The following is a 12,423-nucleotide window of genomic DNA, read 5'->3' on the forward strand; positions in this document are numbered from 1 at the left end:
CACCTTGCATATGTTTCTTATTTGCTCTGGAGGTCCCCTTGCTTCTGCTTCTGGCCGTGTCTTCCAGCCACAGATTTAAGTACTGTGTGACAAAGTCTCCCACTTAAGAACATTCCCTGCTTTTGTCTAATGCCCCAAATGCCACAAGAGTTGTCCAAATGAGCGACCCACAAATCTGCGTTCTGTACACAGGGCTGCAGGTGATGAACTACTTGGAGAGTTCTGAGTATTATTCCTACCAAAAAAGCAGACGGATAAGCTTCACTGTGTTACCTAAGTATATCAGGAAGGGCTAGGACCATAGTTCGGGAAAACTGTCACATTATCAAAAATCTCTATGACTGCAACTTATTTGAAGGGCTTTCCCAGAAGAGAGATGACTCTGTTTCGTTCCAATTGGCAGAGCTATAAGGCTATGCACTGGAAACTCAAGAGACGCGGACTTCAGTGTGACACCTGTGCACATTCGTTTCAATGCTGTGGGACTTTGGGGCAACGACGCTCTGCAAAGTAACTTAATCTTTAAAGAGTCCTATTCAGATTTTTAAAAAAAAAGTTAATTTTAGTTTACTGCTTGAACTATTTAGCATTCTTAGAATGCACATAATTTCCAACCAGCTATACTATTTGAAAACAATTTTGAAATCTTAAGCACAAGAGACACCGACTATGGCTTACTTCCATCAAGGTCTCACCATCCCTTAATGGCGGCCGCTGTGTTCTGCATCCGGAGTCTAATGTCTCGCGTCCACATACCCTGGCTCTTTTGCGGAAGCTCTCCGGACTTTAAGACAGCTACGGCTTAAAATTGCCACTGTTAATACAGTCAAATGGACCATACTGCTGCAGTTTGGGGAGAGCCCTGCAAGGCTGCTAGTAAGACCAAGAGCATGTGACGTAGAGGCAGGAGAAGACAAGACACCCATTACCTCCCCCAACAACACACACACGGTTATACTCCCGGAAACAGAGTGCTATTTTAGTTAATACATTTATTACAGCAGGTCTTTAGTCATCATTGTCATGATGATTTTCATGACATTTCACAAAATCCTTTAAGCTATTAGTATTCCTTTTTCTTTTTATGGAGTGACACTTTGTTAATTTATGAACTATTTACAGCGTTTACAAAAAGCAAGAGAATGTCTAATAAAATTTCTTATACATACAAAATTTTATACATGATACTACTGTATTTGAGATGTCTTATTTGGTAGACCAATTAAGCTGTGACATAAAATAATTTACAAAGATATATTTAATCTCTCTTAATTCATTGAAAACAAAACCATATTAGCTATAAATAGTCCTTTACAAATCACTTGAAAACATTAATTGTTTTAACTCTAGCCTTAACTTTTACAAATATACGTAACTAAATGAATTAGTTCAGATATCAAATAGAACTGTATTTGAAACTTCATTTACCACTAGCACTACGACTACAAAACAAAAACAAAAACAAAACGAAACTCCCCAAAAACCTGAAAACACAAACTGCCGGGTACATTTCAAGTAAAAATGTGTAGAACCAGTTTAATGCACACTTGGGGGGAGGGGCATCCAACACCACGCACGCTCGACAAATGTACATCTGCAGCTTTAATTTCAAAGGACAAAGCTCTAGCGACAGCTCATGCATCCTAGATGGCCAGCCCTACGCTTTGGCGGATAAGCTGGTCGGACTAGAGCGATGTTTGCAAAAACATTCACCTAAGCAGCACAGTGCCCCTGACATCTTCCAACAGTGCTAAGGGCTTTTCCACAACCTGAAAATGGGTCAGAATTTCAGGCAAGCTGATAGAAGAACTTAGAAAACAGAACTGGCAAAAAGTTGAAAAAAAAATCAAATCATATTCGACTGGGCCCCATCAGTGTAATATAAAAATATGCTCCTCTTGAAAATTACGGGAAAACACATCAGATTCCAAAATTCCAAAAGAACGAAAAACTCATCTACGCAGCTATTTCTCTTTAAGCCACCACTCACGATGGTATATAGTTTGGCAATTATTTCAACACCTTGCTTTTGGATGACGCCTCAGAGGATGAGCTCGATTTGGTTTTGGCAACAACATCTCTCACATTTGGGCTCGTTTTACACCAAAGCAACTATGAGAAGCAGCCCAAGGAAAATCCGGTTCACAAACCTATTTTTTTTCACTTCAGTTTAAAATAATGCCGTTCCAATTAGGCCCACAAAATACATATTGTAGACACAGTATTTCGAAAGAGGTCAACTCAATTTCAATTTTCTCTTTCAAAAACTGTCCTTGAAAGGTGTCCGGATTTTCCACTTGGCTAACCATCTTGGTTCCTTTCTTCTGATTGCCCTGTAGACACTAGTTTTCTTGTAATATGTATTCTAGAAGGCACATATTCAAGAGTTTAAGATTATGTTAGTTCAAGTTCTACACGGAGGCAAATGTTTTAATCTACTTTGTACAGAGGCCCCCAAGTGAAAGTCAAGTCTCTCCTTTACTCGGAGCTCTGGCGCAGCCCTGGGGCTCCCTCCTAGAAGTGAGTGTGCACGTGGGGCATCATCTGGGCAGGACCGGACGGCGAGGTCGAGGGGTCGGAGAGCTTGGCGGAGCTGGCGAGCTGCAGCTCTTCGAGCCGCTGTATATATTCGTCACGCAAGGCCAAGAGCTCCACGTAGCGCTGCTCCACAGGGTTAGGCTGCTGCAAAGAAGCACAGACGGGCGTTAGAGCTTTTCCCAGGAAACCCCCGGACTGACCTTCAGCGTTGGTCAGAAAGTACAAAGGTCAAAAGTTTGGTCAAAAGTACAAAGGGTGAGACACCCAGCTCTTCGCCACCAAGACATAAGCTCATGTACACATGGCCTTGCATTTGCCTCACCATCTTTTTAAGGTTTATCAACCCAGACACGGCTCCGGTCTCCTACGTGTCCCGGCCCCAAGCCCACTGCTCTTTCGTTTCCGGAGGCCACAACTCTCCTCCAGCAGGCGCATGGCCTTCTTCCCCGTGTAGATTCGTGACACTCTTCCTATACGTGCGTATTGGGAAACGAAATACACCGTTCTGGTCTCTCTTGTCGAGGCCTGCGTTGATGGTGCTCTTCTGTATTCTGTCTGTATTGACTGGCGTCTTGACCCCTGTCTCTGCGCTCGAGCCCAGCTGAGTCCCCGAGTGAATAAGGCACGGCTCATCTCTGCACTCCCGCAGCGACCGAGAGTCGGGGCTCCCGGGCCCGTCAGCCTCAGGGGCGAAGCTCGGGTCTGCCTCTCAGCAGCCAGAGGACTTAACCCAAGAGTCTGCACCTCCCTGCCAGGGAGATGGGAGTGGGACTGGCACAGACCTCACGGGGCTGCTGGCAGAGCGAGGCCAGCCGTCATGGTCGGTGTCGCCGTGCCGCCCCTTTCCTTCACGGGTCAGTGGGGGTCTCGTGGCACTGCAGAGGTTAGACGTCACGCGGGGACAGAATGTGATTCTCCCCAGCATGCCAATTCTTTAAACTCCTGTACTGATACATACATTATGCCGGGAACGCAAACCAATCTTGAACTGGTCAGCTCAGCGAGCCTTTACCAGATGTGCACTAATGCCATCACCCACCCGGGCCAAGATACACGACACGACAGCCCCCAGGAGGCTCTCTCACCAGCATGTTGTGAGTGATCAAACGCAAGCTTCTAGAAAGCTTGAGCAGTCTATGAAGACATTAAGAAAAAGGCCAAAAGGCTACAGAAGTCCATTCCTTTGGCACCAGTGGCTTGTGGGACCATCCTGCTTTCTACCTGGTAGGCTCTGAACCCCAACAAGGGAGTTGAAGCAGGCCGTGCCCTGGCCTTGGCCCACAGTGTGGAGGACAGCGGGCCGGGTCATGGCCTTCAGGAGGGCACGGGAGCCCCGGGGGTTAATACTATGTCTGAGCTCCCTGGGGCCACCATAGCAAATGAGCACGGCCCGGGGGACAGCGGCAGTGCTTAACGCAACGGGGGCACTGTGCTGCCTCCGGGGGCTCCAGGGGATGCTCCTTCCTCTCCTCTTCCAGCTTCCAGTGGCATCAGGTGTCCTTGGCTTGTGGTCACATCCTTGTCGCCTCCTGTCTTCACAGGGCGTTCTCTCCACAAGTGTCTGTGGCTCAAATCCTCGTCTGTTTTCTCTTATAAGGACCCCTGTCACACGACGTAGGACCTATTCCAAATCCAGAAGGATGGCATCTTCAGATCTTTAACTAAGTAATACCTCTAAAGACCCCTTTCCCAAATAAGGTCACATTCCCAGGTTCAGAGTGGACATGTCTTTTGGGGGTAACACCAGCCCACCCCAGCGTCTGCCAAGGAGTGGTCGACAGAGGCCAGGTAAAAACGCCACGCATTTCCAGTGGCACTGGGGTTTCTTTTTCTTTTCTTTCTTTTCTTAAAGATTTTATTTTTAAGTTACCTCTACATCCAGAGCGGGGCTTGAACTCACAACCCTGAGACCAAGAGTTGCATGCTCTACCGACTGAGCCAGCCAGGGGCCCGCACCGGTGTGTCCATCAGAGCTCTAGTTGCAAACGTGCACAGGCTGGAGGAGGCCGCCTCCTTGCTCCTAAGCCTATTCTTCCTGTGAGCCCTATTCCTTTACTGGGGCTGCAGAAGGTGAAATTTTTCAGAAAGGCACACGTGGCATCAGAACAGGAATGCTTGGGGGCGCCTGGGTGGCTCAGTCAGTTAAGTGTCTGCCTTTGGCTCAGGTCATGATCTTGGGGTCCTGGGATGGAGCCCCGCATCGCATCGGGCTCCCTGCTCGGCGGGGAGTCTGCTTCTCCCTCTCCCTCTGCTCTCCCTGCATGTGTATTCTCTCTCGTGCTCTCAAATAAATTAAAACAATTTTTTTTTTTTTCAAAAAGAGCAGGAGTGCTTGGTAGAGCACGTTAACACCCAGCAGGTACTGTGCACAACCTGCTACTGTCTTTCGTCCATTTTTCTCTATGTATTCTGCTGCGGGCAGCTGCTGTTCTGGGCACTTGGGACCCCTCAGTGAACGAAGAGGCCCAAATCCCCATTTTTTTTTAAAGATTTTTATTTATTTATTTGACAGACAGATCACAAGTAGGCAGAGAGGCAGGCAGAGAGAGGGGGAAGCAGGCTCCCCGCTGAGCAGGGAGCCTGATGCGGGGCTCCATCCCAGGATCCTGGGATCATGACCCCAGCCGAAGGCGGAGGCTTTAAGCCCCCGCGCCAACGAGGTTCCCCCCCCCCCCAAATCCCCATTTTTATGGCATTTTCCTTCCAGCAGAGGGAGACAGACAAATGAAGAATACCACCAGTCTGAGTGACAGGGGCTGTTCAAGGGCTAGGAACGCTCCAGAAAGGGAGCAGAGCAGGGTTAAGAGGGGCAGGGCTGGTGGGGCGCTGCATCAGGCCGTGGAAACTACTGCAGGGACCTGGACTTTGTTGTCTGGTGAGGTGAGCTGCTCCCGGGACAGTTTTGAGTGGAGGGGCGGTGGGATCTGGGATGGGCTTTATTTGCAAGGACCACTCTGGCCACCATGTTGAGAACAGACTGGAGGGAAGGAAGGTGGAATTCGGGAGTTCAGCTGGAAGTCTAGGCGGCACCGCACGGCCCGCACCAGGCCAGCAGCGGGAGGACTGGTACGGAGGGTCTGGGGTCATATGGGTTTTGAAGGCCAAGTCCAGCGGGCTTCACTGACAGACCACATAAGGGGGTGCAAGAGAGAAGGGAGTCGAAGAGGGCTCCCGGGTTTCTGGCCAGAGCGACTAGGATGGAGTGTCCAAGAGCCACAATGGGAAAGATGGCAGCAGGAATAGGTTCTGGGGACCAGGGGATCCATTTTAGACACGTCCACTTTGATCTGCTGTGCAAGGACGGTCTGTCCTCTGCCCTCTGCGTCACCTCCCGGGGCTCCCCATCTGTGCCGTCTGCTTCCAGGCTCCACCCTTGCAAAGAGCAGGGCAAGTTCTTCCTCGATATTCTCCTCCAAAGCTGTCCTGGCTATTTTTAAAATTCCATCTTTTCGGATGACTACCAGAATCAGTTTGTTACTATGCCAGCAAGGACAATTAGACAAGAAAAAAGAATCGGAGGTAAAAACCATTTTTGTAGATGACAAGGCTGTATAATTAGAAATCTCAAGAGAGCAGACCGAGGAATGATTCCAAATAAAGAGAATTCGGTCTGCTGATGGGTACAAAATACCCAGAAGCCATTAGCCTACAGACAAACACAAACCATTGAGAGGATATGAGGAAAGAGTCCAAAACACAAAATTATAAGAAATGAAGTTGAAAGTCAAGTGGCTGCAAAGGCACAGCCCGGCCCCTCCCCCGGACCGAACGTGGAGCCCCGCGTGTGCTCTGCACAGCACACTACAGCTGGTGAAGAGAGGAAGCACCCTGGCCTTTGGGCAGTTTTTAGGGTCACATTCCTTTTGGGGCTCCCCTCAGAAATGACTTAAGCGCCACACGGGTCAGCCTGTTTCTATGTGACTGCCCCTGTTCTCACCCTTTGGCTCACCCTTTGGCGATTGCGGGGCAGACAGGAGCGCGGCACCGTGCGCCCGCGCAACAGCCGCGGGAGTCCCAGAGGAGGCTCCGGGGCCGCCCGAGGCCTCATTCAGGCTCTTAACAGGACTCGTGGGATACTTCCGCTTCCGGGATGAGCAACCCCTCGTCTCAATACGTGCACCACATGGGCTTTGCGATAGCTCTTCAAAGGTAAGCATTGCTCTTTCCGTCAACTCCACTGAGTTTTTATGTCGCAGCAACGGTTGGTGGTTCTTGCTTTTAAAACGCACTCGAACCCTTCCTTCTTCTAGGCCAGAGCTCATGTGACAGATGGGCTGTATCTGCTTTGGTCGCTTTCAGTACTGCTCGTATATATACGACAGGTACCTGGTAACTGTCTGTATACCAACTGGGCCACACAACTGAACAACAATTGAACTTTTAAGTGGTTAAATATATTCCTTGAGGTTTACAATTTATAATTTAAAAAGGCCTACGTGATCCGATTTAAATCTATTTCTGTACGAAATAATGTTCTAGGGGAGATCTTTAAGGAAATGTAAAGCATTTAATTCACACATCCATTATGACATTTTTCCCTGAGCACTATCATCGGCTCATGTTCCGGGCACCCCCGTCAGCCTGGGAGGTCCTGGGGCCAGAGATGACCTCTTCTTAATCTCTTAATCACCCTCCCACCCCACCACAGCCCTGAGAATACAAAGATCCGTGTAGTACCCTCCACATTCCGAAAATCTATATGGAAAGGATAAGTTACTTTCCTTTTTGAGTAAATTTCACAGATCATAATACAGAGCAATTACTGTCTCAAAATAGAAACCTCTATCAAGAAATGTGTATTCCTATCTGGCCCAGTTCCATTTTGCTAAGCGCTACAAAAATAAAGGGGTAGATACACTGTAGTAAGTTATTCTAATGATTTTTTTCCTACTTGTCACACAGTTATTACCTTTATATGTTCAGAGGTGAATTGCTCTAAATTCCTTGAATTTTAAGAATTTCTCCAGTACAAATGGGTGAGGGGAGATTAGAGAATCTGTACAGAAATTAGCGATACTTTCTAATTACTAATGTTTTAAAAAAAGTCACAATAAATACAGAAAAGGATCAGATTATAGGAGACACTGCACATCTATATAATATATATGTATTTTTTAAAAGATTTTATTTATTTATTTGACACAGAGAGACCACAAGTAGGCAGAGACGCAGGCAGAGAGAGAGAGGGGGAAGCAGGCTCCCCGCTGCGCGGAGAGCCCGATGCGGGGCTCGATCCCAGGACCCTGAGATCATGACCCGAGTGGAAGACAGAGGCTTGACCCACTGAGCCACCCAGGCGCCCCTATATATATGTATTTTTTTTTTTTATTAGAAAAGGAACATGGCCCCTGTAACAGCAGTTAGAACCCTGGCAAAATGCCTGTTTCCTCTTTACTTGATATTCCAAAGGCTAGAAATTCCCTCACTGTGCTTCTCAAATCCCGGACTAAGCAAGCGAGCGTTCTCAAGCCCTGAAATTTGTCACTTTCCAAGAGATTACACATTTCCACCATTCCTGAATGGCAGAAGCCTTTCACGGGAGCAGCAGAGACCTTGAAACGAGAGTGCCGGCTTGAAGCGGGCAGTCCCCAGCAGAGAGAGAGGGCACAGCCTGGCGTGCGGCCAGCTGCACGAGTGGGATGAGCAGTCTAAGAGACAGAGCGCAGCACCCGGGCCCGGCTATCGCCCCGCAATTTCTAGCGGGATTAAAGTTGGCACTTTTACAAGACTGGCCCGTGCGAACAGGCAGCCCGCCATCCAAACCACAGGAGAAGGTGAGAACCTTCACAAAGGAGCAGCTGCAAATACGAAGTATTTATAACACTTCAAACAAGTCACAGACCAGAGGCCCTTCTGAGCCCTTACACACACAGGCTATGCTTCCCGTCCGCTTCTGGATGGAGTGAAGTGGAGAGTGGAAAGCCCGAGCCTGTCTTCAACAAGATACGGACTTTTTTGCCCAAAAATCATTATTTCCCTTTTTGGTTGCTGAATGGCCAACCGAATGTACTACCTGCTGACAGATCAATTATCTTTATTTCAGAAGCAAAGGTCCTCAGTGAAGTGCACTCTGATGTCCGCTGACCCGGTACAGACACGTGAAGCAGACAGAAGAAACTGCTTTGTTTCTTCTAAGTCCACTCACTTGAAAGAATTGTCTTATGTGCAACAGTGTCCACTACTTGAAGCAAATCCTTGGCAAACAAAACCCAAAACTTTTCCAGAGCTTGCAGTTCACATTTTAGTAAAATAAAATAAAATAAAATAAAATAAAATAAATTAAGAATCGAAGTTTAACACCAATCAAAATAAGTGACTTAGTAATTAAAACCAATTTTTAATTAAAGTTACATTTGAAAGCAAGTATGATTTTTTTTAGTTCATTTCCCCTCTCATGATATTAAAACAAAAGCACTACTGAGTAACATTATCTAAACCCAAAGGCAGACTATTAATAGCACTGCCTTTCAACGACCTCCCTCCACTTACTTGTTGCTTGATTCTGGGGTTCCATCTAATGTAGTAATTCACCCAAAGCTCCAAGTGGCGCATACTGGCAACTGGATATAAAACTCGATTGATCTCTTTAGTATAGAAAGGATTTTTGTACGTGTCCTTATTACTGTTGATCAGCGACCACAAAGATACCGTTCGTTCTGTAACTTTCTACGGAGAGAGAGAAAGCAGGAAGCTGAAGTCAAAACACACAAGTACACAAACCATCTTTCAGCCCGTGGCACTACAGTTGAGCCTCAACTCGAATCAAACATTTGCGTTAGCCCCAGAATAGCTCAAAAAGCCTCATGGGCCAGTGAGTGTTCGGCAGCCACTTACTAGTATTTGCAGAGATAATGGCCTAGCTGGAGAGCCACTGTTTCTGCCAGAAGACAGAGATGCAGGACGCTGTCTCATTAAATGTAATTCACTGAGCTAAGACGACACTTCCTGGCTAGGTAAAACATCTGGGAACAGATAGGCAGTAGGTTCTTTGTAATTCAGCAGAGAGAAAAACGATCATACGATCCTGTCGGCTTTCTTCATTTCTGTATATGTTAGAACTGTAAAATCTTAACCTGTGCCTACTTGACAGCAGGGACCCAGATAGGAAGTTGTTTTTAACCAAGCATCCAGATGTTCGCTCGCTATCACGCTAACGTGCAGATATGTGAAAACACCTGGATAACTGACTTCACTGAATCGTTACTTTCTCACTTGGTGTCCATGATCTCATGTAGAGATCCACGTTTTCACTGTTTTTTGGAGATCTTTACCGATTCTGAGCATAAACTAGAAAAAAAAAAAAAAACCCAAAGCTTGGGAAATAAAAGGTATGATTGTTAAAATTACCAAAGGCAGACTTTGAGACTCTTCCCAGTAATGACTTCAATAAGCAAGGACCAAAGAGCTAAAACTGGGAGCTAAAAAAGAACGGCTTGAAACAAGTGACTGAAGAAATGTCTTTAACATACATATTTCATTAATGTGAACAAGAAATATGGCAGCATAAATTTGTCTTCCTTGGAATCCACCTCAAATTTCATTTACTGGTACCTTTCCGATGCCCCAAGCTATGCTGGGTTGTATTCATTTGCACGCTTGCTTTTAGTTTTATACATGCACAGAGTTTAATAATTTTTAAGAGATTTTATTTATTTGACAGAAAGAGACATGAAAGAGGGAACACAAGCAGGGGGAGTGGGAGAGAGAGAAGCAGGTTCCCGCTGAGCAGGGAGCCCAACTCAGGGCTCGAGCCCAGGACCCTGGGATCCTGACCTGAGCCGAAGGCAGGCATTTAACAACTGAGGCACCAAGCGCCCCTGCGTGCACATAATTTAAAAGGTCACATAGCCTGCACAGGTTTGTTATGGATAAAAAAAGAAAAAAGAAAAAAAAAAACCTCAGCTATCTCTCAGCTCCCCACAAGCAACTGTGTTTGATATTTTTAAGTTGATTGCTTTGACTATCTGGTACTTAACCTCCGTATCTCTAAATAATATGCTTTCCTTGCCAGCCGGGGGGCCATGCGGCTCTGGGCACTCACGCTCTCTGTCCTACCCTGTGCTCCCAGCAGGAAGCACGGCTTTCAGGAGGCTGACATTTAGTGTCAGATTCCTGTGACGAAGCAAATACTACTCTCGGGCAGGCCCTGCATCCCTTTCTGTGACTTCTTCTCCTGCACGAATTTTGTCATCTTCCCTCCATCTAACTATCTAGTCTGCGTATCCTATTATCTGTTGTTGACATTTATTGTGAATTCAACCCCGAACTCTTCCTCCAACATCTCAAACTTCTGTCAAGACACTCAGCACCTCAGGCGCTTCCCATTTCCTCCTCAGGGGAAAGCCAGCCACACACCTACGATGGCGTCTCTGTTTCGCCCCAAGCATCCCCTGTTGCCTCTCTCCGAGCTGCAGCTCCGGCTTCCTGAGTTCCACAGTCTTCTTTCTTGTTTGCATGGAGCCAACACTCCAGGAGCTTCCAGAGAAATGGTTTGGTGTGGGAGGGAACTCTTGGTGCCATGCATGTCTGAGAATATCTTTGGTCCGCCTAAACAGCTGGCTGACAGTTCAGTGTTTAGAGAATTCTAGGTTGAAATCATCTTCCATTAAAATTCTGAAGGCAATGCTCTACGGACTTCCGGCTTCCAACACCGCCATTGAAGGATTTTGCCTTCTTGATCTGTTTCTATCTGTTTCTTTGCAAATGACCCATTCCTTTTCTGTCTGGAAGCTTGAAGGATCTCTTCTTTGTCCCTGGTGTTTTGAAACCTCACAAAGACGGGCCTTAGCTTGGGCCTGTTTTGGTCTGCCATGCTTGGGCATATGGCAGGCCTTTCAGTGTGGAAACTTATATACTTCAACCCTGGGAAATATTCTCATATTATTTCGGTGACCTCCTGCTCTCGGGTCTCCCTGTTTTCTCTTTCTGGATGCCCTATGATCTAGAGATCAGACTCTAGTACTGGTCTCCTGGTGTGCTCACCTCCCTTCCATCTTCTACCACCGTCTCTAGATTTCCACTTCACCTTTCAACTCTTCTTCTGGATTTTTAACCTCTTTTCATTTCAAGTTGTTTTCTGATCTTTACATAGTCTTTCCAAACAATATCCTGTTATTACATCACAGTACCAACATTTACTTATCTTTCTGGGGATATGTGATGCTAGCTGCCTGTCTACATCTCTCCCCTCCCTACCTGGTAACCATTCTGTCCAAGTGGCTTCTCTCCCTCCAGGCTATCTGCTATTACTGAAGAGCCGACTGGAAGCCCTGGGACCACGAGGCTCAGCGCCGGAGCCACACTGTGGGGAACCACAGGTGCTGGTATCTTTCGGTTCTTCCTCTCTTGGGCTCCGTTTCCCCAGGGATGATTTTTTTTTTTTTTTATATCGAGGTGGGGTTCATGTACTGTAAAATTCACCACTTTGAAGTCTACAATTCATTTGTGTCACAGCCCCCCTCTCCAGTTCTGAGAGATCTTCAGCACCCCGAATGGAATACTCAAACCCACTGAGCACACATTCTGCTTTCTCCCCCCCCCCCATCAGGGCCCCCCCCAAAACACTCATCTGCTTTCTGCCCCGATGGCCTTGTTATTCTGGACATTTCCTAGCAATGAATCATGCCATCTGTGAGCTTTTGCATCTGGCTCCCCTCATGAGCGTGTTTTCAAGGTTTGTCTACATGGTAGCCTGGGGCACAACTTCCTTCCTTTTGCTAGGCCAGCGTGTGGCTAGGTTGCGTTCTGTTCATCCTGTCATCAGCGGATGGACCCGGGGTTGTTGCCACCTTTTAGCTCTTTGAACATCTGTGTGCTTTCGTTTCAACTCCTGTTTTCATTGCCCTTGGGTATGTGCCAGGGAGTGGACTTGCCAGGCCACAGGAC

The 12,423-nt window shown here is 47.0% G+C and overlaps 1 protein-coding gene across 5 annotated transcripts in view; it reads right to left on the bottom strand.

The window, feature by feature from the left end:
• Nucleotides 1-972: 972 nt before the first annotated feature.
• MTM1 (myotubularin 1) overlaps nucleotides 973-12,423 on the bottom strand; it is a 90,830-nt gene continuing 79,379 nt past the window's right edge. For all 5 annotated transcript variants that reach the window (XM_059385078.1, XM_059385077.1, XM_059385076.1 and 2 more), the window contains 2 exons: nucleotides 9,028-9,204; nucleotides 973-2,682 (listed from right to left, as the gene is read on the bottom strand). In XM_059385078.1, the coding sequence (XP_059241061.1) occupies nucleotides 2,515-2,682; nucleotides 9,028-9,204 (345 nt within the window). In that variant the 3' untranslated portion in view covers nucleotides 973-2,514. The remainder of the gene's footprint in view (nucleotides 2,683-9,027; nucleotides 9,205-12,423) is intronic.

This window comes from Mustela nigripes, chromosome X, assembly GCF_022355385.1.
Source record: "Mustela nigripes isolate SB6536 chromosome X, MUSNIG.SB6536, whole genome shotgun sequence".
Classification (NCBI taxonomy): Eukaryota; Metazoa; Chordata; class Mammalia; order Carnivora; family Mustelidae; genus Mustela; species Mustela nigripes.